General features: G+C 42.2%; 1 protein-coding gene across 3 annotated transcripts in view; it reads right to left on the reverse strand.

The window, feature by feature from the left end:
* The window catches only part of Hhat (hedgehog acyltransferase), a 297,519-nt gene that overhangs the window by 228,295 nt on the left and 41,499 nt on the right, over positions 1-27,725 (reverse strand). Inside the window, exons 4-6 of one of the 3 annotated variants that reach the window (XM_077802803.1) lie at positions 19,695-19,889; positions 15,595-15,810; positions 7,221-7,392 (exon numbers count right to left, since the gene is read on the reverse strand). In XM_077802803.1, the coding sequence (XP_077658929.1) occupies positions 7,221-7,392; positions 15,595-15,810; positions 19,695-19,889 (583 nt within the window). The remainder of the gene's footprint in view (positions 1-7,220; positions 7,393-15,594; positions 15,811-19,694; positions 19,890-27,725) is intronic. The other 2 variants (XM_077802804.1, XM_077802805.1) reach the window with 2 other exon arrangements.

Here is a 27,725-nt window from a genome sequence, read left to right on the forward strand (position 1 = left end):
CTATTTTCTTCATATGACCTCTCTAGAATGAGTCATAAGAACAAGGACGACATCCCATTCATCTTCATACCCCCAGTGCCAAGTGCAAAACCTGGCACCCAATAAATGCTTACTGAGTAGAGAAATGAATATGACAGCTCTCAGCTCATATGCTAAATACTCAAGTGCAAAGGGAATTCAGAGTAAAAATGTTTTCAAGTTTGGAAAGGGTTAATACAAAAGGCTTACTATCTGGAGTCAGGATTTGATTAAGAATGCAGTACTGGGCAGCTGTGGTTGTGGCTCAGTGGTAGAGCACTTGACTAGCCTGCATGAGGCGCTGGGTTCAACCTAGTACCACATAAAAATTAAAAAAATAATAAAGGCATTGTGTCCATCTACAATTTTTAAAATATTTTAAAAAGAATACAGTACAGGTTGGCAAAGAGAAAATTATTAAGACGGTGACCGTTTTACTCAAATCAGGACACTTTTGGGGGAAAAAGCAAATAGATATTATGCCAAGTCGATAGATCTAAAACAGATCTTTAAAATGGAATGTAGTCACCTTACAAATTACGATCCCAAAATTGTTTTAAGAATGACATGAAACAGAAGTTTTTCCTGGGTGCCCCTCATGTTAATTTTTTAAATTTCCAAAACACCGTACTGCTATTTTGCATTCAGAAATGGATGAACATTACCGGTTGCCCAAACAACTCCCTTCTCCAGTCCTCAATGTTGAGGGTGCAAGTTCGTTCATTTGTCTGACCTCTTCCCCACGTGACCTAGAAGAAATTCCTGGTTCTCGGCTAATCACAGGCACCCGTTCCCTTTGTGGGAACCCAACTACAACATGGGTGGGGGTATGACCCAGTTTGTGCCATGAGCCACCAAGAAGGCTGCTGGGGGACCTCTTGGGTGATTTGCCTTCTTCTTACAAAGAGGCACAGGGGACTTGCATTTATGGCCAGATAGCAGATTACCCATCCAGATAACCATCCCTGAGAACATTTAAATGTTGGATAAAATATTTAAAAGCATACTTTTAAATATATAACCAGCTATTTGGAAAATGAATAAAGTCCTTGGAGGGCAGAAACATAAAAACAACCCAAGCAGAAAGATGGGTGAGCAGAGCTGCTCGTCTTTGCCATGGTTGCATCTGTCAGACCCTGAGGCCCTTGACTTTACATCAGCCACATGTGAGGATTGGCAGCAACACTTGGAGCCCACATTACAGAGGAGCTTAGGATGAGATTCCACAAAAATCTAGATTTCCAAAGGCCAAAATTCCCATGACCCACATAGCCCCAAAAACCCAAGCCAGAACTTTAAAGTAGCACCAAGGTGCTAACACCTCCAGGGACCTGGCAGAAATAAACCTCCTCTGGATGCACATATTCCAAATCCAGATGCTAAAGCATTCCAAAAACAAAAATGGCAAAGAACATGAATTCACAATCAGAACCCCTAGAACATGGGTGAAAATTGATAGTGAGATGGAGAGTGAGACTAAGATATTTTAAATCATCTATAGCTCTAGAACACAAAATGCTTAACATGTTTGAAAACACAGCTCTCCTTATCTGAGTTTCACATTCATGTTTTTGATCAACCATAAATCAAATATTCAAAAAAATTGTTTCTGTACTAAACATGAACAGATTTTTTGTCATTATTTCCTAGATAATACAATATAAATGCTATGTATATAGTTTTGGGAATTATAAGTAATCTAGACACGAGTTAAAGGACACATGAGGACATGTGTTGGCTATGTGCCATTTTATAGAAGGAACCCAAGTATCTGCAGATTTTGAACTTCAAGGGGGAGTCCTGGAGCCAACCCCTCCATGGATACCAAGGACTGTTAATGCATACACATATCAATATGTATGTATACACACAGGAAACTGAAAAAGACCTTGCAAATATGAAGTACCAAAGTACCAAAGAAAATTCAAATAATTGATAATTAAACACAAAGATAAATCCAAAATTCAAAAATTTATCTCAAATATCAAAGCAGTAATGATCACAAATTTTGAACACTACTTCAAATAGTTTGAATGCAGTATATACTCAGTATACATTATAACAGCAAAAAGAACTGAAATTATAAAATGCTACTCAGTGGTTATATTTTGAGTCATAATGCTAAGTGTAATTGTGAGACTATTTTATGTATAGCATGAGTAGAACAAATAAGTCAACAGTTATGTAATTAGGAACAGAAATTCTCATTGATTTAAAGTAAAAAGGCACAAACAAAAATCTAAGGTGCTAAGAAACAGTAAGTAAACTTGAATTTAAAATATCAATACAAACTCGTGGGAGTATATTTTATGGAGAATATTTCTAAGTCTGTGCACTGAAAAGGCTCCAAGCAATCACACCCCTATAGCAATGAAAACTCAGCTCTCAGCTCCTAAGTACAGTCTCCCAACTAAAAAGAACCAAAGTTTCTCTGGAGATCTGGCAGATTCCAATACTGGACCCAGGAAAATCCAAGGTGAGCACTGGGACATTTATCATTCCAGAAAGCAAGGAAATACTCAGAAGCAAATAGAGGTACAAAGAGAACACAGAGATGCCAGCTTGACCACCTTTGGAACCATTTAAGCATCAAAAATCAAAATGATTTTGTTTTAGACGTAGTTATTTTGATTTTTGATGCTTAAAACAAAATCATTTGAAAATTACCACTGGATGGGAGCATTTCACTAACTTCTTACTTTGAAAAAAAATATTTAACCTGACATTACCACACATTTGCCCAGTCTTAATGAGAAACTATTCAAATCCAATTTATAAGGGAAAGTTCTTTACAGAACACCAAAACTGTAATGATTTAGACGATCAGCATTTCCAACTCCAGTGGGGGAAAAAACTGATGCAGACATGGTTCATTAAAGGATGCAAAACCTATTCAATAACATTATTCTAGGCTATTGAGGAACAGGGTATCACGGTGCACTAAATTAACATCATGTGATAAGTGCCAATGGCAAGGGGATTAAATGTATCTTTACAAGGTGGAGACCTGCAGGTGATGTAGCTCAACATGCAGGTGATGTAGCTCAGCAATGCAAACAGCAGAGACGACCTGACAATGTATGCTTCTCAAAAATAAATGAGGCAAATAGCATCTCATATGAAGCAATTTTTCAAAAAATAATTAAGTTTTCATACAGCAAATCTCTAAAGAATATAGACCCAACTTTCAGTTTACAGAAAACAGACATAATATAAAAACAAATTTGAGAATAATGAAACAAAAAAATATCCTATATATAGGATATTCTGTAAGATCACAGGTATGGATTTTTCAAAAAGAATTATTTTAAAAAGTGGTTGAACTATTAAACCTTGAGGTAAACAAAAAAAAATCAAATCAAATGATGCATTTGGATAGAGTCTAGGTTGAGAAAAATAGCTAAAAACATTTGAGATAGAAAAATATAAAGAGACTTGATATTAGTTATGATACATGTGATACATAATTGAGATTAGAAAGGAGAACATAGGAAAAATGTTAATCTATCTGATGGTTACATCATGTTTATTATGTAGTTCCTGAAAACTTTCTAGTGTTTAGTTAAAACTTTTAATAAAAATTAGGGAAGAGCTCAAGTATACACTATCACCTCTGAGGTAGCTAAAAATAATTAGTTTAAAAATCTATTAAGCATTTTGATATAACTTTCAGTTTATAAGAAATATAGGTCAAGGGAGACTAAGCTAAATGGCCTCATTAGGAGGCATAAGGTAGAACATCCTGAAAGAAATGGCCTGGTCCAAGTTGATGACATAGAAAGGGATGGTGCTACATTAAGACAGTCTAAGGACAGAACTAGTAGATACAACAGGTGGTACTACTTACCAAATAGAATATGAAGGATGTTTGGGGTTAACTGGTAAAAAAAAAAAAAAAAAATCTAGATTGTCTGGACATCAGTTAAAAATTTAATGTGTAAAGGTAGAGATCATTTGAATCTAAAGTTACAAAAATATATATTTATATACACACATACACATCACACACATACACAGAACATAAGCTTATTTGGGAACACTGTATATGAGGTATTAAAAAATGAAGAAGGATAAGATTTTATCAGATGTGATCTTAGATACAATGCTCTCTGGATAGATACAATGCTTTCATTTTTAAATTATGGATGATCCATATTTTTTATTATCTACAATGAAAATGTACATAACAAAAGCTTTATTTTTAAAAGATTTAGAAGAGAATGTCTTTCCTACCAAGGTCACAAAGACTTATTTTAAAAGACCCACCTCCCCCGCCAAAAAAGGGCATGAAGTATGGAGGAAATTTTACCAATACTATTGCATTAAAATAAGAACTATTTATCAAAAGAAAACAGTAAAAAAGTCAAACCACAAACCAGAAGGATATTAATATTTGCTGTACACAAACTTTAAAAAGATGGTAACAGAATAAATAACTCCTGTGGCTCCATTAAAAAAATCTCAGAAAAATGAGCAAAAGTTATTAACAGTCACACCACTGAAGACGATTAATCCGAGTCCTATAGACCTATGAAAAGATGCACGTGCTCATTAGTAATTAACGAAATGCAAATTAAAACAGATCTGATTCACACCCACATTTTTTTGAAATTAAAAGCCAATATCAAGTGCCAAGGAGAATTTCAAGGGGCAAAACTCTCGACACTGCCAAGAGGAGCATTAATTCTTTTAACCAGCTTAAAAAGTAACTTGGTATTACCTTGTAAATCTTAACATGCATACTGCATACAACCCAATTCCATTTTTAGGTGTGTTTATTACACTTGCACGAACCCTTGACAGCAACTCGTCCAGTCAAGTGGGGATTTTTTCAGTTTTGTTTTGTGGTACTAAAGATTGAATCCAGGTGCATCCTGCCACTGAGCTAAATCCCCAGCTGTTTTTTGAGACAGGATCTCACTATGTTGCCGAGGTTGGCCTTGAACCCAAGATCCTATTGCTTCATCCTCTTGAGTAGTAGCTGGGTTACAGGTATGAGCCACCACATCCATTTCAGTTGAAGTTTCTAAGCAGCATTTTTTCATAAATTAGTAAGTCAGCACTTTGCTGGTGCATTAAAGTATTGCTTTGTGATAGTTTACATACATACATACACAAACACACACATACACCCCACACACAAAGTGCATTTCTTACTATTGGCCATGTACCAAAGAGTTTGCTACACGGGGGAATTCTTGCATGTAAGCCCCAAGAAACTCTCAAATGCAGAACACGAAATGGCAAACTCAAATGTTTCCAACACATATAACAGATGACTTGTAGTACACAAATGCACAGGGGTGCTCCACAACAGTGATATTGAGCACTCTGTGGCTACATGTATCAACATGGGGTAAAAAAAAATTTTAAAAATCAAAGAACACAAGGCTGGAGATGTTACTCAGCCGTAGAGCACTTGGCTTAGCCTGCGCACAAGATCCTGGGTTCAATCCCCTCTATGGCAAAAAAAAAAAAAAAAGAAAAAAAAAAAAGAAATGTGGATCTAATGTATATGAAGAGGTCTTAAGATATGTAATCTTAGGGATTTGACTGTGGTCAAAGTACAATGAAAGGAAAGGGAATGATAAACAAAACCAGAAGTGGAGCCAGGAGATTGACAGGATGGGATGATACAACGGGCCTCTAGGATTCTGGTTAAAGGGAATGGTAAAAAGTAATCATTGGTAGCATCTGCGTTACCAAATTTACCATGCCTAGTGCTGATCTTAGGTGTAACTGTTATATGTAGCAACTTTTCCTTACTATTTAAAGCCCCAAGTTATATTTTCCATTACTCAGTTTAAAAAAAAAAAAAAGACTCCAACAGAAATTCCTTTAATTTGGATGCTCTACAACTGATTTAGTCTAGGCTATTTAACCCTATTTCATTTGTCTCATCATTAAAACCTGACAGTATCAGCCCCACCTACAAAAGATCTAGAAGGAACTCAAATGCTCCAAAGAAATGATAGCGAAATGCTAATCACTCCAATTTGATCAGTATGCCTTCAATATATGTACTGACATCACATCATGTCCCATAAATCTGTAGTTATTACACACTAAAAAAAAATTAAATGAACCTTCTGTCAAAGAATGCTGTAAGAAGCTGCACAAAGCTAGTTTAAAAAAAAAATCTACTGGGAAAGAAGAGACTCATTTAAACTGTTTGACATTTTTCAATCCTAAAAGGTTTTCTCCTTAAAACATTCTGATTAAGCATGTGCGAAACCCAGGACAATCAAGATTTATAAATCTATAAGTCACCGAACAGATGAAACAGGCTTCTACTCTTGCCCTTGGCAGGGAGCAGCTTAATCTGCCTGGAAGATCACACACCCCCAGCTGTCATTAAAAACTAGAGGTCAGACCACAGGTAGAACTCGGCCACCGCTGGAGTTCTCCAAAGGAGCAGAACGAGGAGGAGAGGTAGTTCTGAACAGGGCAACACACTGTTGTTTTGGCCAGAGGAATAAAGGACAGGTTTCTTTACAAATTCTATACCGGAGGCTATGTCCTGCTGAGGAAATAAGACTTTCGCCCCACCTTGCGGGCAGATGGAGAGAAGAGGGGTAGAGAAGAAAGAGGCCAAGGGAACACAAGTGCACAAACACACCCCTCACTTACCCTGTGCACCAGACACTATGAATACACCTTTAAAGCGCATTATTTTATGTAATCCTCAAAACTCTGCAAAGACAAGTCTCACTTCAGACACGCGGATGCTAACACTCAATAAAACACCAAAGCCCATGATTGGCTGGTAGACTGGGGTTCAAACCTATGTCTGTCTGATGTTAAAGCTCACACTCCTTCTTTCGTATCTCACTCAAAAAGAAAAACGATAACTGTAGAATCACACAGTCTTGGAGTGCTTTCTCTTAGAATGGACTCCAAGGCTGCCCCCAGCAACTCCTGCTCTCTAATGCCAAATGCAATGCAGCCACATATCAAGATGTACACCCTGCTAAGCTGGGTAGCATTCTGCGACAAGGAGGGGGTCACTACATTCTTCACTCCCAGGCCACACCTCCAGACACAAACTTCTCACATGTATAATTTTAGCCACAAGAGGGAAAGGTTTAAAATAAAAGGTTTGTGCAAAGCCACAGCACCCTGAACCTCTCCCACCCTGAACCCACTTAATTCTGAGGCCGACCTCTGGTGCTTGTCCTAGCAACAGTGGTTTCCACCATTACCTAAGGTCCAAGAAGAGACAGTCTCCAGAAGGGGGATGCTGCTGTAGATGGCATGCATGTACATGAGGCGAGCCATCAGCTCAGCCAGCCCCCACCAGCAGAGAAGGCGGCCCAGGCCCCGGACAAGGACATAGAGGCTGTCCCTCAGGGAGGGGAGTTCTTGCTGCTGCATCTAAAATGGAAACAAAGGAGAAGGTGGTATTAAATGGTGCCTTGATTTCCAAAACCTTCAGATAGTCCATTCAGTGATGTTTTTAATAAACTGCTCAAAAACTATTGCCATTTCTGCTAACAGAAGGTGGGATTGGGTTGCCTTGGAAACCTTTTTCTTGGGTGAAAATGTCATATCTGAGCTGGAAGACTGTCCCAGAAAAGGAATAGGGTGGGACCAACCAACAAGCTACATGGCTGGGAGGCAGCGCTTAGTGTATTTTGCCCCTGAACCCCCACCCCGGGGACCTTGGCATCTGTGGAATCTAGGTGTCAACCTATCTGTCTTCTTCCTACATTCACTCATGTCTGTAGAGTCAGGCTAAGTCAGGAAGAGGCACCAGCTGACAAGAGAAAGAGTGGGAGCCAGCCTGAGAGAGAAAGATTAAGTATAAAGATATTAAGTGTGTGTTATTTTACCCAAAGTTGTTTTTGAAATAAAGTCAACAGTGATATGTGTCCTGCTCAGCAGCAATATATTAGTTAAGAACACAAGACTTTAGAGTCTAAGTCAAGGTCCAATTGTAGCACAAACCATAGAACTGTGTGATCCTGAGCAACCAGTCTTGGTTTCCTCATATGGAAAGAAAAAAAAAGTTGTCATGAAAAAGCACGTAAGTACTAAGTACAGCACTTAGCATATTGAAAGCACCAGGTAACTGATAGCCTTCATGTACCTTCTTCATGTTCTCCCCTCTGGAGTCCTAGAACACCAGCTTCAGGGCAGCATGAAGAGAAAGAAAGTTCATGGCCAAACATCAAAGGTGAGAGAGAGGTGTTCATGTTGTTCAGAGAGGAATTACAATCCCACTAGCCCTTATCTGAAATGCCTGGGACCAAGAGTATTTCAATTTTTCAGATTTTAGACTATCTACACAGACTCTACTAGTTGAGTGCCCAGTCTGAAAATCTGCCCCAAAACTTTCAGATTTTGAAGCATTTCAAATTTGAGATGCTCAGGCTGTGCTGAGATTATCCTCAACATATGGGGACAATACGGGGGGGAGGGGGACCCACAACACTGCATCACAGTTCTACCAAAGCAGCCTAGTTGTGAAGTCTCATCTACTGCACAAGCAATATACAATAATCTAAACCGATTCTAGAATTCATAAACTTGCTATCCAATTTGACGTGAATTCAATGTCATCCTTATACCACCATATAAACACACACACACACACACACACACACACACACACACACACACACACAGATAAACCAGAGAGCAGGTAAGTAGTTTTCTGGATCTTACGAGATCTCGGGTCTACTGGGCTGGAGGCTGCCTTGAGATTCCGAGGTGAGGCCATGCCAAACAAAAAGCTGAACCTGCAAACAGGCTGAAAGAGGAAGTAGACTTGGCTTCACTTCTGACATGTGGGGCTCAAGACACAAGTAAACCAGAAAGGCCAACCTAGCTGAGGACCCCAAGATGCCACCTCAGCTTCTCTCTCCCCTCTAACCACCAAGGTGCAGCAGCTGGCAAAGGGAGAGCTCTAGGCCAGGAAACTTATTAACATACAGTCTACCACTTTCTCAAACTCTGCTACACCAAGAAACCATGCTAAGAAATCCTGGCTGGCTCAGTAGCATTACAGTCAGTAGCAGAAAGGACTTTTTCCATTTGCCATCTGTTTGGCTACGCCCTGGAGAGCTCATTGGTTTATATCTTGTTCATGTAAACTCACAAAACAGGAATTTCTTTGTTTCCCTCAGTTCACCTCAGGAAGACATTCCGTCCAGCCAAACCAGACTGAATTGTTAGGAAACAAATGGCATCTGCTATTAAAGGATTCACCTGGCAGGCTTTGACCTGAACAGCTCTATTTGGAAAGGGGTCTCCAAGGAGGAGGATTACCCTGGTACTTGTAGTGGTCAGAGGTAGCTGCAATGACAGCTGTACAACAATGACCCAGGGCAGACCCCCTTTCTGGGCATAAACCAAGAACAGTTTCACGTCAAAATTCACCTCCAGCACACATGCTCTGAGAGGCCCTACAAAGTCCACAGCAACGGACCTACAAGACAGTCGATCAGTACATCCTCAATGCTGTAACAACTATCTGCCAGCTCATTAATACCTGCTATTTGAGAACAAAAAAAAAATATCCTACAGTAGAGGATTGATCCAATATGACTGTCCTTTGGTATTATAGAGCCATGAAAATAATTTTTGTTCACTGTATATAACATGAAAGACTGATAAAATAAACACCCAAATCACAACGATAATCTTTGTATAGTGAGATTTCAGTTATTGTTAACAATTAAAAATCAATTCTTTCTGTAATTTGGGCAAAGTAATGTAATTTTACAGTACTGTGAAAACTTTGAACCTCTGCTGGTGAGGAAAACACTCAAAGTCCTTGGATTTCTGCATCCTGCTTCTAAAAACGATGCCTAGCGCCAGGACTTTCCCAGGAAGCCTATCTCACAAAGGCCAACATCTTCTATGATCATGTCTTCTTTTATGCTAGAGTCATCTTTATGTCTCCTTACCTTCCCACCTCCTCCTTTCAACTTCTTAGCCACGTACGGAGTTTCTTTGTTCACTTTCTTTTTCCCAACTCACTGAAGCAGATCTATTGTCTTAATGACCACCAGCGGCTCAGAAAACCCCAATACACAAACAGTGCTATAGCTTCAATGTCCCTCTGAAGTTCACAGGTAGAAATCCTAGCTCTTCCGTCATGGTATTAGGAAGTAGGATCTTGGACGTTATGAGGTCACCAGCACAAAGCCCTCATAACTGGGATGAGCACCCTTAGAAAAGGGACCCCAAAGACCTATCCCTTACACCATGTGGTGATACAATGAGAAGAGGGTCTTCTGTAAACCAGGAAGTAGATCCTCACCAGACCCAAGATGACTGGTGCCTCAATCCTAGACTTCCTAGCCTCCAGGATTTGAGGGCAGGGGGAATCGACTTTCATTAGAGCAGCTTGGATGGCTAAAATGCATGGAATCCATTCATTTGTGTAGGCTGAGAGTTCACACCAAGGCCACGAACAAGGACAAGATATTGAGAGGCACCAAAAATCATTCTAGAGCAACAGACACGTCTTTCTCAGTGCCTACGGTCTTGGACAGAAGCAAGTCATCTGGCTGAATGTGATAATGGCCCCAAAAGCAATGTTGGCAGGAGACAATCTTCACACAACAGAATGTTTCTGGTTTCTAAATGAGTAGCTCTGCACACAGGCTGAAGGCCTCTGAGCAAACACCTACCCTAAACTCAGGTCCCCTGCAGACGAGACCTGCACCTGAGGCCACAGGGCACCATCAATGTGTAGCCCCATCCCTGGGATTAGAGACAGCAGCTGGAGTGGAGGTGGCCCTGCAGAAAGCCAGGGCATCTCTGCCAGGCTATCCAGAAAACACACCTTCCCAGTCACCTCTGGGCTCCAGGCAATCACACTTCAATGTCAGTTCAAGGTAAGGCCTCCTTATCCTCCCCAAACCATGTGCAACCTAAAAATGACAAATATCTGTAATTATCAAGAACCATGAGGCGCCGTTTGTGGCTGACTGCCTCCTAATAATAACTTACCTACTTTCCTCAGGCCAAAACTTCCCTACCAGGTTTGATAAAGCATAATTATGTGTCACAACAGGACCAAAAAGGCTGGACCTCTCTACAATGCTCCCTTTTAGATGAGGGCCTCATTCAAAGCAAAGGAAACATTCCTTAACTGTACAAATGCATACAGGAAGAGGGGGACAACCCAACTTTTTCATTCTATTTGCTTTTACCTAAAAAAAGGTCATTTTTGTCTGTCCGTAGGGTTGTGCCGTTATTATAATCCACTTGTACCTTGAGTCTAATGGACTCTTCTTTAAAGCACCAAGCAGTGGGAAGAGCAGACACTCGACACACAGCTCAGCTAATGAGCAAGGCTGCACTCTCGTCTGCATGTAAAGCATTTCATTTGAGAGATTTCCAACCTAGGGGATTGTCAACCTGCAGACCATCGGAAAGTGCCATCAAGGGAATTTTAAGTTCAGGCTCCATTTAAGAAAAAAAGAAAAAACACATTAACTCATCTGCAAAGTGCATTTTAAAACGCATTATACTTTAAAACCTCATTTCATGCAAATTGCATGAAAGGGAATATCGAAGCCTTTCTCCTTTCAAAGATATTCTGATTAAAGATGACAGTCCTCAAAGATGAAAAGGTTCTTTTCCTTCACACACTAGTAACACGTATGTTTGAGGGCAGCAAACAAAGGCCTTACCCAGAGCCAATTATTCCACCCTGCCACCAACCACCAACTTCTGTCTGCTTGGATCTAGGGATCTGCTGGCAGAAGCCTTATTCCTTCAGGGTGGGTGGGTAGCTGCTTTGCATTTGGTGGTCACAGACCAAACCCTAATCCCACACCAAAAAACTAAAAATCACTCCCTAATCAGAATCTCACTGGCCCCAGCCCAGCCTCCCATGCCAAGGCCAGAGATGCACACTGGTCTCCCCCAGACTGCTCATGGGCCTGCAGCTGGTGCTATTCCAGAGTGGTCCTGGTCTGGCCAACTGGAGCCTCCAGACATGCAGGTAAGTCCACCAGACCACACTCCATCCCCCTCAAACTCTTGTCACAGCAAGTCAGAGGCACAAGGCTCATGTCTATTTCTTCCACTCAATCTACATTCCATTAGCCTCCCTTTGCCTCTAGCTCATCTATAAAGTGGTAACAGAAGACTGTCACAGGGTTGACTGAGGACTGAAGGAGCTAGAATATGGAAAGCCCAGTTTAGAGTAAGTTCTCACTATTATCACAGATAATGTTATTCCTGATACTCTCCAGACTCCTATACACTGGGTGCCTGCCCAGCCCTTGATAGCCACTCAGGCCGAAACCACCCCATACCTGCAGCAGCTGCTCTCATCTCTCTACAAAAAGATGGACTGGCTCTTTGGAGGTCAAGATGGTTGCTCCCAGAATCCCCCATTGCCATGCCTGCCCACTAGGTTAGACACCCAGGGTCCCAGTTCTGGCCTAACCTTACCCAGGAATTGCCAAATGCTTCTGTTTAACAGTAATAGTAGTTAACACTTTATACTATTTGTGTCAAGCTATGTTACTCACACAAAACCATTTAATCCTCTCAATCCTGTGATGGAAGTACTACTAGTCCTCACATTCAAAGGAAACTGAGGCACATATCAGGTAACTTAAAAAACCCACTCAAGCCTGAGACCAGGAGCTGAGCTGCAGAGCCTTTGTTCTCAACCTCGGTGCAAGTTTCCCATTTGGGCACTGGCTCTCTGCCCAGGGCAGGAGCACGGCTCTCCACAAGGAGGATCCCTTGGCCCAACTTCCTCCCAACCCAGCCCATACACAGCACAGTCCACCTGTTCAAAGATGCAGGGGCCTCAGGCTCCCAGCTAAGTAAACTACTCTACTTTTCCCTAGACCCTCCTGGATCCCCCAATTTTACAGAAGCATAACAGAAAAATAGCTGAAGATTGTGTTCCTGAAACTCTAAATGCCATCAGAAGTGGACTTCAAGTTGAGCACTGAGACTCTGCAACAGGTACAAGTTTTAGCTATTCATCACTGCTAAGTGCAAACTTCACACATGCTTCGACTTAAAAAAAAGTCACCTCTTCTATACTTCATCTTGTGTATGTCAACATGTTAAAAGTTTGGGTGACACAGGCATTTACTAGGGCTGTGCCTCATCTCATTTTGTCTCATTTTTGTCTCATTTTAAGTTTGTGGCGTCCCTAACTGCTTCTCAGGCCTGGGTAGGTTTTCACTGTAGGGCTCTGCTGCCCCCTGCTGGTGAAGCCTTACTCTTCTACCTGACCTTGTCTAAGAATTGACCTGACCATTTAAGAAATAACCATTGATTTCCTTATGACCAGTCCTTACTTCTGAAAGTGTTTCATACATTCATTTATTCAAGCACTCATTCAGAGAAAACTCTGCTTAAGAGTTCTTCAAATTAACATTCTCCACGCCTTCCCAGGCTTTTCCGTGGAGGCCTCCCTGAAGGAGCCCATTCACCACCAGATTTGCTTCTCATTCAACCCTCCCCTCTTCACAGGTAAGCAACCCCATAGGCTTCTTCAGCCAACTATATAGAAACCCCCTGGATTTTTTAATTTGCCTTGTACCTTAATGAACATTTTTCCATTTTCTAGACCTATTCCCAGGCCACAGTGAAAGGCTTTAATTTGCCTTTCCAAATACCCTGCTCTCAGCAATTGCTACCATTTGGGAATGGGAACAAGACAGGGGATAAGATATAAATGGAACTCAGAATCCCTAATCTGACCCCTATAAAAAGCCACCCACTTCTCTTTCCCAGTCTGAGATGGACAAGAATGGGGCTCTTGGCTAAGGTTTAGGGGAGCAATAATCTCAAAGCTGGCCTCTATGGAGCAGATACAGGATGCTATGATAGGCCTCTAATACTCCTGCTGGACCCTTAAGGGCAAATTTTGAAAAGAGACATGAAATTTTTATAATGATGTTTTTTGCCTCATAACAAAAGCACAGATTTTGCCACCCAGCAAAGCTCTTTATGGTTAAGAGGCAGGAAAATAATCTGTTTCCTCCCAATAGATTTAGTCTGTTTCTCAGACAATTACTATTCATCTTTGGGGGAGGAAATGGGTAGATGTTTAGTCCAAAAGTTACTGACTGGAAAATTGGGAAGAAATAAAAATCCACAGTGTCCCTTTTTATACGACAAAATATATAAAAAAAAAAAAACTGTGGAGGATCTGAACCTTCCCTATACTATGCCTGCTCTTCTTGGGGGAGGATTTGGAATAGTGGCCCTCAGACTTTAGCATACAGGAGAATCACAATCACCTGGGGGGGCCTGTTAAACTATCCAGATAGGACCACCCCCAGAGGTTCTAAGCATTGGCATTTTAACTAGTCCCTGGAGGTGCTGATCCTGCTGGCTCTGGGACCTCACTGAGAGCAGCTGAGTTAGAAGATCAGCTGCCATCACTTAGCCACCTCTATCCTTTACCAACTGAAACAGTTTCAGATATGAAATTACCTCACAGTCAAAGAATAATCCCACGTCACCCAAACTGAAGTATGAGAAACCCTATACTAAACCTCCATTTGCCCTGTATATCAATTTCACATAAAAGAATTCTGGAGAGTAAGAAGTTGCATCTGTCACTGGCAATTTGAGAACATGATGTTATCATAATGCAAAAAAAAAAAAAAAGATAACCTTAAATGCAATGCAGAACTTGAGAATCACCAATTTTGTCTTAATTCCACTAAGAATCCCACTTTCTCCCGGGGCAGGGGGGTACATCTTTCAAGTCGTCCCTCAGTAAAGGATAACACTGCTGCTGGCCCTATACTTTGAACTATGCTTCCGGGCACATGCATCTGTGTGTATTGTACAGGTGTATGCACTTGTTGTATAAATCTGCACGTATTATTCTCTCCCCCACCAAAATTGTTTTGGTGGTGGAGGGCAGAAGTACCCCTTAGTAATAATATTGAGAACTGTTCCTTAACACTTGAAGATAATTAACTTAAATATGCCCCGTGAACCTAGCTGTGGGTTGAGGAAGAAAGGGAGGTTTGAGTAGAGGGAAAGTGCTGGATAAGGGCACAGCAGCTTAGCACAGTATCTCCCATAAGGATGCCCTCCAGAGAAGGCAGACAGGCTCTGGGACCTCAGAATCCACGACTGCCTTCAAATGTTCTCCAACTCTGCTTTTGCATCTAGGTTGCCTGAACCATTCCTAAGCTATAGTGGAACAATTTCATGAGCAGTTTGTGAATGTGAAAGGAACCACACTATTTGCCAAGCAACAACAAACAGCATAGACATTTTCTCTTCCTACTCTTTCAAGGAATAGCATCATAACCAAACTTTTTCTTTCCCCGGACTTTTACTGTAGTGGACATCAACTCCCAGACTTATCCGAGGTGTTTGGAACCCTGGCAGCCAAGGGTGGGGCCCCTGGAGCTAAAACACAAGAGACGGGTCAACATTTATTGTGAAGGCTTATTATTGCCCAATACATTTCACCTACCTGCAAAAACTCCAGACAACTAATGGTGTTGTTAATTCTGTGGGTGCACCTGAGTGGAAGGACTCAGTCACACAGACCACACAGCAACACAAACAAAGGTTTAATCTATGGAATCCTATCCAACCCCCAAAGTGGGCTCTAACCTGTTTGACGAAGTCCGGGAAGGTGAGGATGGGCCCGTTGTGGAAGACCGGATAGTAAAAGACATAGGCCAGCACCCAGGGGAAGGAGTAGGAGGCCCGGGCTGCAGGCAGCTGCTGCCAGCAGAACTCGAGGCTGAAGCTGGTGTAGCACAGGCAGCGAACCGTCAGCGTGAAGTGCAGCAAGTCGTACTCATTATCTGTCTTGTACCACCTTCTCTGCAAAACCAAAAGGAGAAAGCAACCATTGACTGGCAAGGAGAGGCAGCATGGATCCAATACAGGAGCTGCCCAGCAGGATCACCATTTCCTGAGAAGCGCAAAAGGAGACCTCTTCCTTGGCTAGGACAGCTGCTTATAAAGGGAGTCAAAAGCCAATGAAAATCAATTAACTCATTGGAGCCAGGTGTGGTGCGCAGACCTGTAATCCCAGCTACTTGAAAGGCTGAGGCAGGAGGATCACGAGTTTAAGGCCAGGCTTGGCAATCAAAGCAAGCAGTTAGAGCTAGGGGTGGGAGTGGGGTGGGGTTGTAGTTAAATGGTAGAGCAGGAGCCTAGCATGCATAAAGCCCTGGGTTAATCCCCAGTGTGCGCACGCGCACGTGCACACACACACACACACACACAATCAAGCAGCCAATAAACAGGAAATGAACAAAGAAATGTCTCTTACATCCACCTTCAAATTAGCATGAGGGTTGATGCACATAATGAAGTTTTTTGTGGATATGCAACTATGAGAAACATCCATTGGATAACAAGGAGGTACGTTACATTCAGCGGATACTTTGACAGTTCCTTCTGTAATTCTTATGACAAAAAGGGACTTGTAAATGTCACTTGGGGTTTCTGTCTTAAACACTTTTTCTCCTTGCTCTTCAGTTATAAATTTGGCTCCACTTTAGCTGAATACTATGTTAAATCAAACTTCGCAGACTAAGAGGTCTCTAAAATAAAGGATTTACTGAGTTATTACAGAGACTAAGTAGACAAAAATAAAAGAAATGGTCTTGGGACAGGTTTCCTAAGCCACCAGCAGCACAGCCTGATAGCAGTTGGGAAAATGTCCATGGGGACCTAGAGAACAAGGATGTTTTATAATGAAAATTTTGTGGAAGAAAATAAATCATTTATATTGAACCTATAGAGAGATGGAGAAGGAGAACGCTACTCAGGTAGAGGCCTGGGATAGAGGACATCCATACAGCATGAAACAAATCACATGCACACATAAAAAATGTGCATGGAACAAGAAAAGGAAGAGTGAGTGGGGAAGGCTTAGCAACATTGGCAAGAGTAAAATCATGAGCATTTCATCATTTTTTATTATCTATATTTTCCATGATAAACATACACATTTGTTTTTGTTTTTGTTTTGTCCATGTAGTACTGGAAATTTAACCCAGGGGAGCTCGCCACCGAACCACATCCCAGTTTGGTCTATGAGGGTCTTCTAAGGCTGTACCCAGAAAAACTTGCCACAAAACACTTTCTGCTCCATGTCTAGGACTTCAGCAGCCACCTTATTTCCTTTAGGTCCAAATTCTTACATATTGTGTTTAATATAACCAGCCCCAGTTCATTGGTGAGAGGACAGAAAAATTAAGATCTCCTAACAGCAAAAATTTCCTAAACTTTCCAAATACTAGAAGTGTTAACAACATTGCTTAAGGCAGATTATTTTGTTCAACCTTCGGAACAATCTCAGGAGGGAGGTGAAGTGAACATACTTTATATACAACCAGAGATATGAAAAATTCTGCTGTATATGTATAATAAGAATGCATTCCGCTGTCATTTATTTTTTTTAAAAAATCAATAAAAAGAAGTTAATTAAAAAAAAAAAAGAAAGTAACTAGAACAGATCCGAAACTAGGTTGTCTTCTCATCTTTCCCACCAATGTTGATTCAAGATACACCACTTCTAAATGCAGTCACCTGGAATGAACAAGTGAACAAAAATAAAGACATCATAAGGAGTTCCAAGACCACAGTGATGGAGGAAAGAATATCAAAACTTCCCAAGATTTTCTGTGCAAGGAATGTTAATGGGGTGAAGGCAAGAAATAAGAAGGCCACAGGAAAACAGATCCATTAAACATCATAAACCATTTAGAGCTGCTGGCGTCACGTGGAGCTTTGCGGGGTACTGCACACACACCTGTTAAGAGGAAAATCCTTCGACCAATTAAATTTAGTAACATTCACTTGAGCAAAGAAGAATAAAACAAATCAAAACACGATTCACCAGTCAGCAGATTCCAGATCAGACCAGGTTCTGAGAACTCCAGCCAACAATGTGATCAGATAGAAAACAACTTAATTAGCTACAGCCTAGTCAATCAAGCCATCAATTGGTTACAGCTTAAGTAATTAATTATTTACAGCTTAATTAGTTAATTGGCTACAGGGCCTTCTGCAATCAACCAAAGCTCAGTTACTGTGATTAAACTCTACATTGGTGTGGCCTGTTGGGCCCAGTGCAGATGCCCAGTCTGAACCCCTGACCTCTTACAAATTTTGTTTAACACACTTATCCCTTCCTCTAACCCCATATCATCTCCACACACTCATTCACTTTGTGAGCAGGCATCTTCAGAGAACTGGCCTGGATGGAGCCCTGTACTTGGGTGCCTGGGAACAGGGCCCTTCCTCTCAGAGAGTTCATATTCTAGTCTGCAAGACCAGGTATAGGAACTACTTCATCATACCAAGCAGTGAATAGTCATTGTCACATCCTCTAAAGTGAACATGAAAAATCTTCAGCTAACGGCAGGCCCAACACCAACGAAGCAGTCAAGTACTGACAGATTTCATCTGAGAAACCAACCAGACAGGAGAGGGCTTTCTGTAGAGGCCGGAGTAGCACATTGGGCTGTGCTTCAGAGGAAACAACAGAATCAGAGGAACAAGGATGAGGGAAGAGGCTAGGTCCGAGAGACAGGACATAAATGTCTAAAGGCGAAAGGGAAGCAGAGTCACTGGACTCCATCAGCACCTGCATCTCCACACAGGAAGTGTCTGGGAACCAGCTTTGACATGGGAAGATGGACAACGATGGTACCCCTGCCCTAGGCACATGATGGCCCTGAGTTTTCAGAGTTGGGAGTTTCTCCGGCTGTTTGGTGTCAAAGTCGACTGAGCCTGAAGTTCAAGGGCTTCAGACATGCTGCCCCTGGTGTTTGGAATTTTTTCTTCTTACCATGCATTTCTTCCCTAAGGAGAGTTCCCACTTCTGATTGGCTGAGACCTCCATACCAATTGCACACCTGGTGGCCTCCTTGGCTGTGGTCTTAAACGACAAGCCTGATTCTCAACAAGGGGATGAGATAGGGAAGCTATGCAAACTGCCCAAGGTGTCCCGTTCCGGCCCCATTTTGCACAAGTAGAAAGTCTTTCAAGTTACGAATGACAGAAGAGACCACTGAGAGGTGTCCAGAGGATGCTGCACACCTGCCAGGACATGGTCTGGGACTGTTCAACAGGAACCAGAAAACAGTGCAGGAAGAGGGGTGCAATCAGCTCAGCTACACACTCCAGGGCCAACCCCTGGGCCTGGACTGTGCATTTTCCAGCAAAACACATTTTTCTCATTTTCTAACCATAAAGAGCCTCCGTTATCTACATGAGGAGATAATCAATAGGTATGTTCATCAATTAAGAAGAAAACCACTCGTCTTACCTGTCTCAGAGCCATGGTGGGCACTGGAAGTGATAAGGCTTGTGAGCAAGAACATTCCCTAAAAATTGTAGGCCACTGAACAGATCATTTTAATCAAATGCCTAGGGGACTCTTCATTTATTTTACCTCTGATCCTGTGACATCTGGCACCCTCCCTGCCTTTCCAAATAGGGGGGAAAGGTACAGAGCTAGACCTGGGCAACCTCACAGGGCAGAGACAGAACTAACAACTAAGATTGCAGAATTTAAGTAGGGCTCACCTGTATCAACCCTGTGTGGCCACAAGGGGGAGCTCCGCCGAGGAGCCACAATCTTTTTTTGTGTTTGAAAAAAAAAAAAAAAAAAGTTAACCTGCTGGGACCAGGAAAGGCCAGGGGGACTTCACCTTCTCCGCCTAAAGACACAATAGGAAGACACTTACCTTAACTTCCTCTACACCTTGCAGCCTCAGTGTGGAGAGCAGCAGGAGAGAACAGAGCCATGACAGGAGCAGCGACCGGAACTGGGCCACACAGAAGGCGATGACGGTGTGCAGGAACACCATGGCCACACCAGGGACCCCCAGCACACTCCAGCAGGCCCACATCCCATAGACCATGAGAATCCAGGGTCTGTGCTACAGACAGGGAGGGTCCCAGGGAGAGGGAGAGGGGGAGGGGGGCAGAGGGAGGAAAAGAGAAAGAGGTGACTTCACGGGCTGTTACACCTCAGAGGACAATGTTCGGCGACCCAGTGACCCATAACCGACCTCTCTTCTCACTGCCCTGAAGTTCAGATGAACTTAGCTTCACTCCCACATTTCCAGAATTCCATCAGATCCACCCCAGAGCAGGTGGCCACCTCTCTGCCGTCAGCTAGGATCCCAGACTACCAGATCCCACCCCAATAAGACCTTGCTCTAGCTGACTTCTCAACAGACACTAGGAAGACAGAAGGCAGGTGCAAAACGTGCCACCCCAGAAGCCACACCCGGCAGGTACCACCCTTCCAAGGTGAAGGGGAGAGGGAGTCTCTGAGCATTCCTAGGGAGCCTCATGAGAAAACTGTGCTGTCCACACCACAAAAGGCTTCCTGACATCTAAGCCAGAGAGTTAAATATCTAATTACATTTTTAGTATATTGTTGACAGTAAAATTTATGTCATGGAAATAAAATCATATCTTACCAGCTTTACAAGATGGTGAGACCTTTATGTAGTCATCAAACTGACAACACGTATTCCCATTTTAAGAGAATCAGAATATTTTTCTATTTAATTACCATGTAATTTACAGTTATTATATTGAATAACTAAGCAGATAAATCAACATGTCCTTGCTATTATGATATACTCTTAGTCATATCTGGCTGGAAAATTTTTTAAATTTTTCATTTGTTCTTTTTAGATATACGTGACAGTAGAGTGTATTCTAACATTATACATACATGAAGTATAACTCCCCATTCTGTGGTTGTACAAAATGTGGAGTTACACTGGTCATGTATTCATATATGGAAACAGGAAAGTTATGTCCAATTCATTCTACTGTCTTTCCTATTCCCATCCCCACTCCCTTCCCTTCTTTCCCCTTTGTCTAATCCAATGAACTTCTATTCTTCCCTCTCCCCCTCCCCCTTATTATGTGTTAGCATCCACAAATCAGAGAGAATATTCGGCCTTTGGTTTGGGAGGGGATTGGCTTATTTCACTTAGCATGACAGTTTCCAATTCCATTCATTTACCAGCAAATGCCATAATTTTATTTTTCTTTAAGGATGAGTAATAGTCCATCATGTATATATACCACATTTTCTTTATCCGTTCATCTGTTGAAGAGCACTTAGGCTGGTTCCATAGTTTAGCTATTGTGAATTGAGCTATAATAAACTGTAATGTGGCTACGTCACTATAGTATGGTGATTTCTAAGTCCCTTGGGTATATAACAAGGAGTGAGATAACTGGGTCAAACAGTGGTTCCATTCCAAGATTTTTGAGGTATCTCCATACTGCTTTCCAGAGTGGTTGCACCAATTTGCAGTCTGTGGTTGGTAAATTCATGTTTAAAATCCATAATAATGCTTTAACATTGAGAAGTAATATCATTATGGTTTAATGACTCAATCTTTGAAGTCCATTTGCCTAAATGCAAATGCTGGTGTTCCCATCAACTAGCTGTTGTGACTCTAGGCAAGTTACTTGAGCTCTCTGTACTTCTGTTTCTTCATATATATAATCGGGGTAATGACAATATCAACTTCACGAGGTTGTTGCATAGATTAAATAAGTTAAACCTATAAAATACTTAGTACAGTATCAACACACAGTAAGAAATGCTCAAATACTAGCTGTTATTCCTAAGGAAATATGATGTCTCATGTCTCATGGGTGTGCCTTTGTGTGTGTGTGTGTGTGTGTGTGTGTGTGTGTGTGTGTGTGTGTTTTGCTGGGAACTGAACCCAGGGTCTTGCATTTCCTAGGTAAGCACTCTACTATTAAGCTACATCCCCCAGCCTGGGTGTGCATTTTAAAATGTGGTTTCCATAAACACACAGAGCTTAAAAAAAAAAAAAAAAGTAGCAACTGACTGAATTTAGATCTTCTCATGAAAACAAAAAGACTTTTTGCAGGGAAAGACAGATGTGAAATGTAAATTGTAAGTTCCATGCTTAGATGTTAATTCTTCCAGAATATCACTTGAGTTACTACTATTCTTTCCCAAACCTATACCCGAGTCTAGGAGAATATTTTAAATGTGAGACTAGGTCAGGCACTTTTAAGTTCCAAGAAAACCAGAGAAATCTGAAACCCAATTTTACTTTTTTTCCATCCTACTACCCGCAGAACACAGGCTCATAAATTTGCTTCAGACTTTTCCCCACTCGCTCACCTCTGGGCACAGTCCAATTTTAAGGAACAAGGTTGCCAAGGACTATTTTAAGACATAGTTTTAACAAATGAAAGAAAGACAGTTCCTTTTCAGCCTGACCTAAAGCAGTTACTGGCAGGATTCTTCTCCATGCATGCGTGGCTGCGTCCACAGACGCACACCCAGTTCCACTTTTATTAAGTGCTACTTGATCCGTTTGGAAAAAGCCTGTTTGCTGGGATTCATCTGGAACTTACCGCAGACTGAAGCTGCTTCAACTTGGAAAAAGCTGAAGGAACCTTCAGGAAATACCTGGTAGTGCTGTGTCAACCCCATCTACTTGAGAGATTCTATGATGAATTTAACAGTGGTCTCAAAAGCCACCTTGGGGGCAGACAAATGTGTCCCATATTCTGCCTCACTGCCCCACTGTCTGCCTCCTGCCAAACAGTACAGACAGATGACCCTGAATACAGTCCTAAGACACCCAGGGAATGCTCTCGAGTTTGCTTCATGTTCTGAACTAACCTTGCTTGCCCCCACCTCCCCCAGTCCATGTGACTCTGCAATTCGTTCGTGGTGAACAGGAAATGAAATGATTTGAATCATGCAACGAGAATCACCTATACAAAACGGCTCTGTGAATCAGAACCCCACTGCAATATTGATTTTCATATCTCATCTATAAAAACACTATTGAATCCCATCCCCAAAATACCATTAAAATTTTGACATTGCATGATCGGTCCCACCCCATTCTCCAACTGCATCATAGAGGGCAGTCCCCCCTGTGGACGCAGCTCCTACCCACCCACCCCATCCACTATCCCTCCACCAGCAGGCCTAGAACCAGAAGCAGCAGTACTCAGAGGGGTCATGGAACCGCAGAGTGGCATTGCCTTTGCTGCTCATGGCCACCAGGTCATCATGGATGGTCATCTTCTTTGGGTGGCAAGGGAGATTTTTCCAAGTATTTCAAAGATCAATATCATGTACAAAAGCCTAAATTCAGGCCTGCCCATCTATCTCTACTCCAAATGTATTACACGTTTATCAAACTCTTACCTATCTGTTAAGTGAAAATGTTAAGCCTCTGACCCAAAACAGGCCAGAACTTTTTTAACTTTTCAAAAATAAAATGTGTTATGTTTCATTGCAAAACAGTACTTGTGATTCATCACTAGAAGCACCTTAAGTTTTTTTTCCGAGGTTTAGCAGATATACAGGGTCTGGATCACACACATACTCTATGTCAAGTTCAGATCTTTAAAACCCACATAGAAATCAAATCAGGCCAATTCATTTAAATTATTATGTTCAAGAGATAACTAGAATTGGTAACTGCTGATCACTAGAATAGAAAGCACAGAGAATCACATCGATCAAGTAGATGAAGAAAACATGAACTTAATTGAATGCTTGGCTATGATGTCTCTCACTTAGAAAATTTCACTTTTCATTACGTACAACTTTTACACAAGGCTTTTTCCAGTTGATATTTTTATTGAGATGATTATAGATTTACATGCAACTGTAGGAAATAATACAGATAAATCCCTTACCTAGTTTTCCTCAGTGGTAACATTTTGCAAAACCCTAGTATGATATCACAATCAAAATATTAACATGACTAGACTTATTCAAATTTCCCCAGTTAACTTTTACTCGTGTGTGTGTGTGTGTGTGTGTGTGTGTGTGTGTATTGAGTTCTGTACAATTTCATCTCGAGTGTTGGTTTGGTTTCTACCACAGTAGAGACCCAGAACAATCATCTCCCCCCAAGGATCCCCATGCTGCCCTTTCACACCACGTGCACCTTCTTCTCATCTGCTCTCCCCTCCCCACCATAACTCTCGGCCACCACTAATCTCCATTTCTGAAATTCTGTCACTTCAAACTCACACAGTAGGTCACCTGTAGGATGTGCTCTTTTCACTCAGCGTAATTCCCTGGAGAGTCATCCAAGTTGCTGTGGTCACTGAGGGTTTTGAATTTTTATTGCTGCATTTTCCATGGTATGAATGGACCACTGTTTATATAATCATGTGCCAGTTGAAGGACACTTAGGCTCTCTCCAGTTTGGGGAGATTACAAATAAACTGTTACAAACATATGTGTACAGTTTTTTGTGTACAAATAAGCTTTCATTTCTCCCCAAAAGAGCACTTGCTGGGTGGCATGGCAATTGCATGTTTAGTGCCGCAGTTTTCCGGTGTGACTTTGACATTGTACATCCCACCAGCAATGTACAAATGATCCAATGTATCTGCATCCTTGCCAGTAATACCACCCATTTGGTGGGGTTACCGCATTTAATCTCAGCCCATCTGGTAGGTGTGTAGTGATATCCTGCTGTGGCTCTAGTCTGAATTTATGATGCTCTTATGATGGGTATAAAAATGTGAGCAACCTGGAACCTGAGATCAAGATGACCTAAAAGGACTTGACTGGAGCACAGGATGACCCCCACTTGATTCTACCCCAGGCTCTTCTGCTTTTAGTAAAAGATGAAAAAATAAATAAATAAAAAGTAAAAAGTTGCTTCTCTCTGCCACACTCTTCCTCCATGTTCAGCCTCGAGAAATGGAGCTGGCCTTCTATGAACTTAGACCTTTGAAACCATGAGCCCTCAAAGAAACTCTTCCTCCTCTGTAATTGTGCTGGTCAGGCCCTCTAATCTCAGCAGCAAGAAAGCTGACTAAAACACCCACTGTGTTGACACTGAACCGCTTCTCAAAATGGATGGTGACGAATGCCATTTGATAGACCCTCTTAGCAGGCACACCTTCTCTTACTCATATCACAGTAATGTAAGCCCAGAATCTAGCATGGTGCCTAGCATATATCAATTTCATAAAGTGGATGAATGAATGGTTGGGAGGAAGAGAGTGAAAGGCAAATGGATGGGTGAGTGGATGGGGAGATGGATGGAGAAGGGAGAATAGATGAAGTTGTGTGGGTAGATGGACGGATGGAGGTGAGGTAGGCAGGTGAAGGGAGATGGGTGGATAGAAAAATGGACGGGGGTAGAGGTGGGTAGATGGGTGGTTGGGTAGGTGAAAGGAGCTGGATGCATAGGGTGGGGAGGTAGATAGGTCAACATTCCCAAGACTTGGGATTTAACCTGGTAGTTATGACTAAGATGAAGAAATTAGCATCAAATTTTTAGATATTTTTTAGCCAGCTAATGTGAAAACATACAATATTCCAAATCTCTACTTGTTCCATCTTCTTCCTTATAAACCAAACAGATAAAATAGATGGGTGTCATTTCACATCTTTCTATCCAATACTGTTTTCCACTCACAGGGGTCTCTTACAATTCAACTTGTGTTGTTAACAGCAGATGAGGCATGGACTCCAACCCATGAAGGTGCACGCCTGCTGTCCTTCACCCCATGCCGTCTCCTGGGATGCTAATTAGTTGAGCTGGCCTATTTCTAAGGCTAGCTCAATGCCCCTGAGAAAAGACTTTGGACTTTTCCCTTCTCCTCTGAAAACTATACTCTTCAAACCAAAGGGAAAACTAGCTGACAGTGCCCCTTCCCACAACCTCTCTATTTCAGCTCATTCTGTGCTCTGGGCACCAAGTGATAATAGGATGTGCCTGAGTGGTTTCCCTCCTCACCTTCCCTCTGCAGGGAGAGGCAGAAGTGCAAAGCTTTGGTCAGGACTCCTATGGGCAACGGTATCAGACTGCTGCACCTTAATTCTTTTTGCACATCTACCAAGAAACCACTTAGTGGAAACATCCTTTGAGAAATAGGAGTCAATCAATATTCTTATGCATGGCATAATTTATTACATACTACATAATCAATATGTGCAACTGCTGAAATGCACATATTATATATAAGAAAAATATACACACAGATTAAATCTCCCCAAGAAAACAGGAAAAAAAACAAAAACACCTCATCCCAGAGTGCCAACAACTACCTCTGGGCCAGCTTTCCCCAGGAGCAAAGTCTATGGGGCCCATACTAAGGGAATTTCACCCCTCCGTAGATGGTACTAATGAAGGTAGAAGAATTCAAGGAAAACCATTAGTGCATGAGATGCCTATTAGGTATATAGATTTGACAATCTTCTAGAAGGGAACTCCTGTACACCTTGGCCTCCCAGAGCCAAGGCCACAAGACTGACCTTCTGCATATCCTTGGTGAGGAGCTCGGCCATCAGGACCAATGCTAACGATGTAGGTCCTCCCCGTTGGGGGCACAGTGGAAACTGCTGGGTAATCAGCAGCACCACACACCTCTGCCCCCCACACTAAGCTGGCCTTCTCAAAGTTCACCCAGGGGTATTTTTAGTTTTGAGGGCAGAGAACACAGTGTCTCAGCTGGTGGTGAGGCCACAGTGGTATTCTAGAAAGGAGGCCACTGTCTGACCCGCCCAACATGCAATCCAACCATAACAAACCCAGAGCCAGAGCTCAGAGCCATTACTCAGCCTCTGCTCCCAGGGCACCGGCCCTTACACAGTCTCGCCAAAACCCAAAGAGAAAGTCCTACCCAGAGAAAAGGCATTTCACCTCTGCCAAGGAGCTCAGTGGAAAGTTTTACTACTTACCATGACCCAAAATTTTAAAAAGAAAAGAAATAATACTATGCTTTTGAAAGTGACCTGGCTCTCGGTGCGAGGAGGTGGGGCAAGCAAGAAAGAGCTGAGGTTAGATCTTAGATGGAGATGGGAAGCATCCTTTGGGGCTTCTGGTTTTAACCAAGAATCACTAACGCCTGACCCTCCACAGCACTGCCGTGGTTTATGATGCCTCAGAGGATGGGAAAATAAAAGCCAACTACAGCCCAAATCTTCCACCCTGAATAAGTACCAAAAACAACGACCCAAATTAAGGCCATCTGGAATACTTAATCCAGGTGGTGAAAGCCTGGAGCTAATGAAGCCAAAGTTGTGGTTCATACTTACACAAGGGCCAAGCAGACTCAGACAAAGCAAGCACTGTGCCCCAGCCACAAGCAGATCCCTGCCCACCAGCTGTCTCACAAATCAAACCTGTGGTCACACAGGAGATGAGAGAGACACACACAGGGAGATGACGCAGTGCTCACTCTGCTTCATTCCAAGAAAAATGCAAAGAACACCTCCTACTGACATTGGATCACACAAGCTCTGCAGAGAAGATGTCTACCTGTCCACCCATGCCTGAGAATGATGCAAGAAGCCCAACTAGGTGAACTCCCATTTACTTCAAAGTCAAATCTCCAAAGCTGCCTCCTCGGAGTCCATCCCTGATACCAGAAAGGCCACAGTGGCCCACTCATGGTACCAGGCACCCACTGCAGTTGGCACAGCCCAGGACCACAGCAGGTATAGCATAGTGATCAGTATTTGATTTCCTCTCTAACTAACTTCTCACTCAACCATGACTCCCAAAGAAAGGGACTGTATCTCCCAATCCTTTCCCCAAGACAAGCTTAAAATAGGTTCAGAAGAAGCTGTTCATGGGAGGACCCAGTGGTGTGGATGAGCAAACACAGCCGCTGCCCTTGAGGATTTTGGACTCTCAAGACAGTCACCCTTTATACACCATAGAGGGAACGGCTCCCAGGAGCAAGTGCCAGCAGAGAAAAGCAACAGCCAC

The sequence above is a fragment of the Urocitellus parryii genome, chromosome 9, assembly GCF_045843805.1.
Source record: "Urocitellus parryii isolate mUroPar1 chromosome 9, mUroPar1.hap1, whole genome shotgun sequence".
NCBI lineage: Eukaryota > Metazoa > Chordata > Mammalia > Rodentia > Sciuridae > Urocitellus > Urocitellus parryii.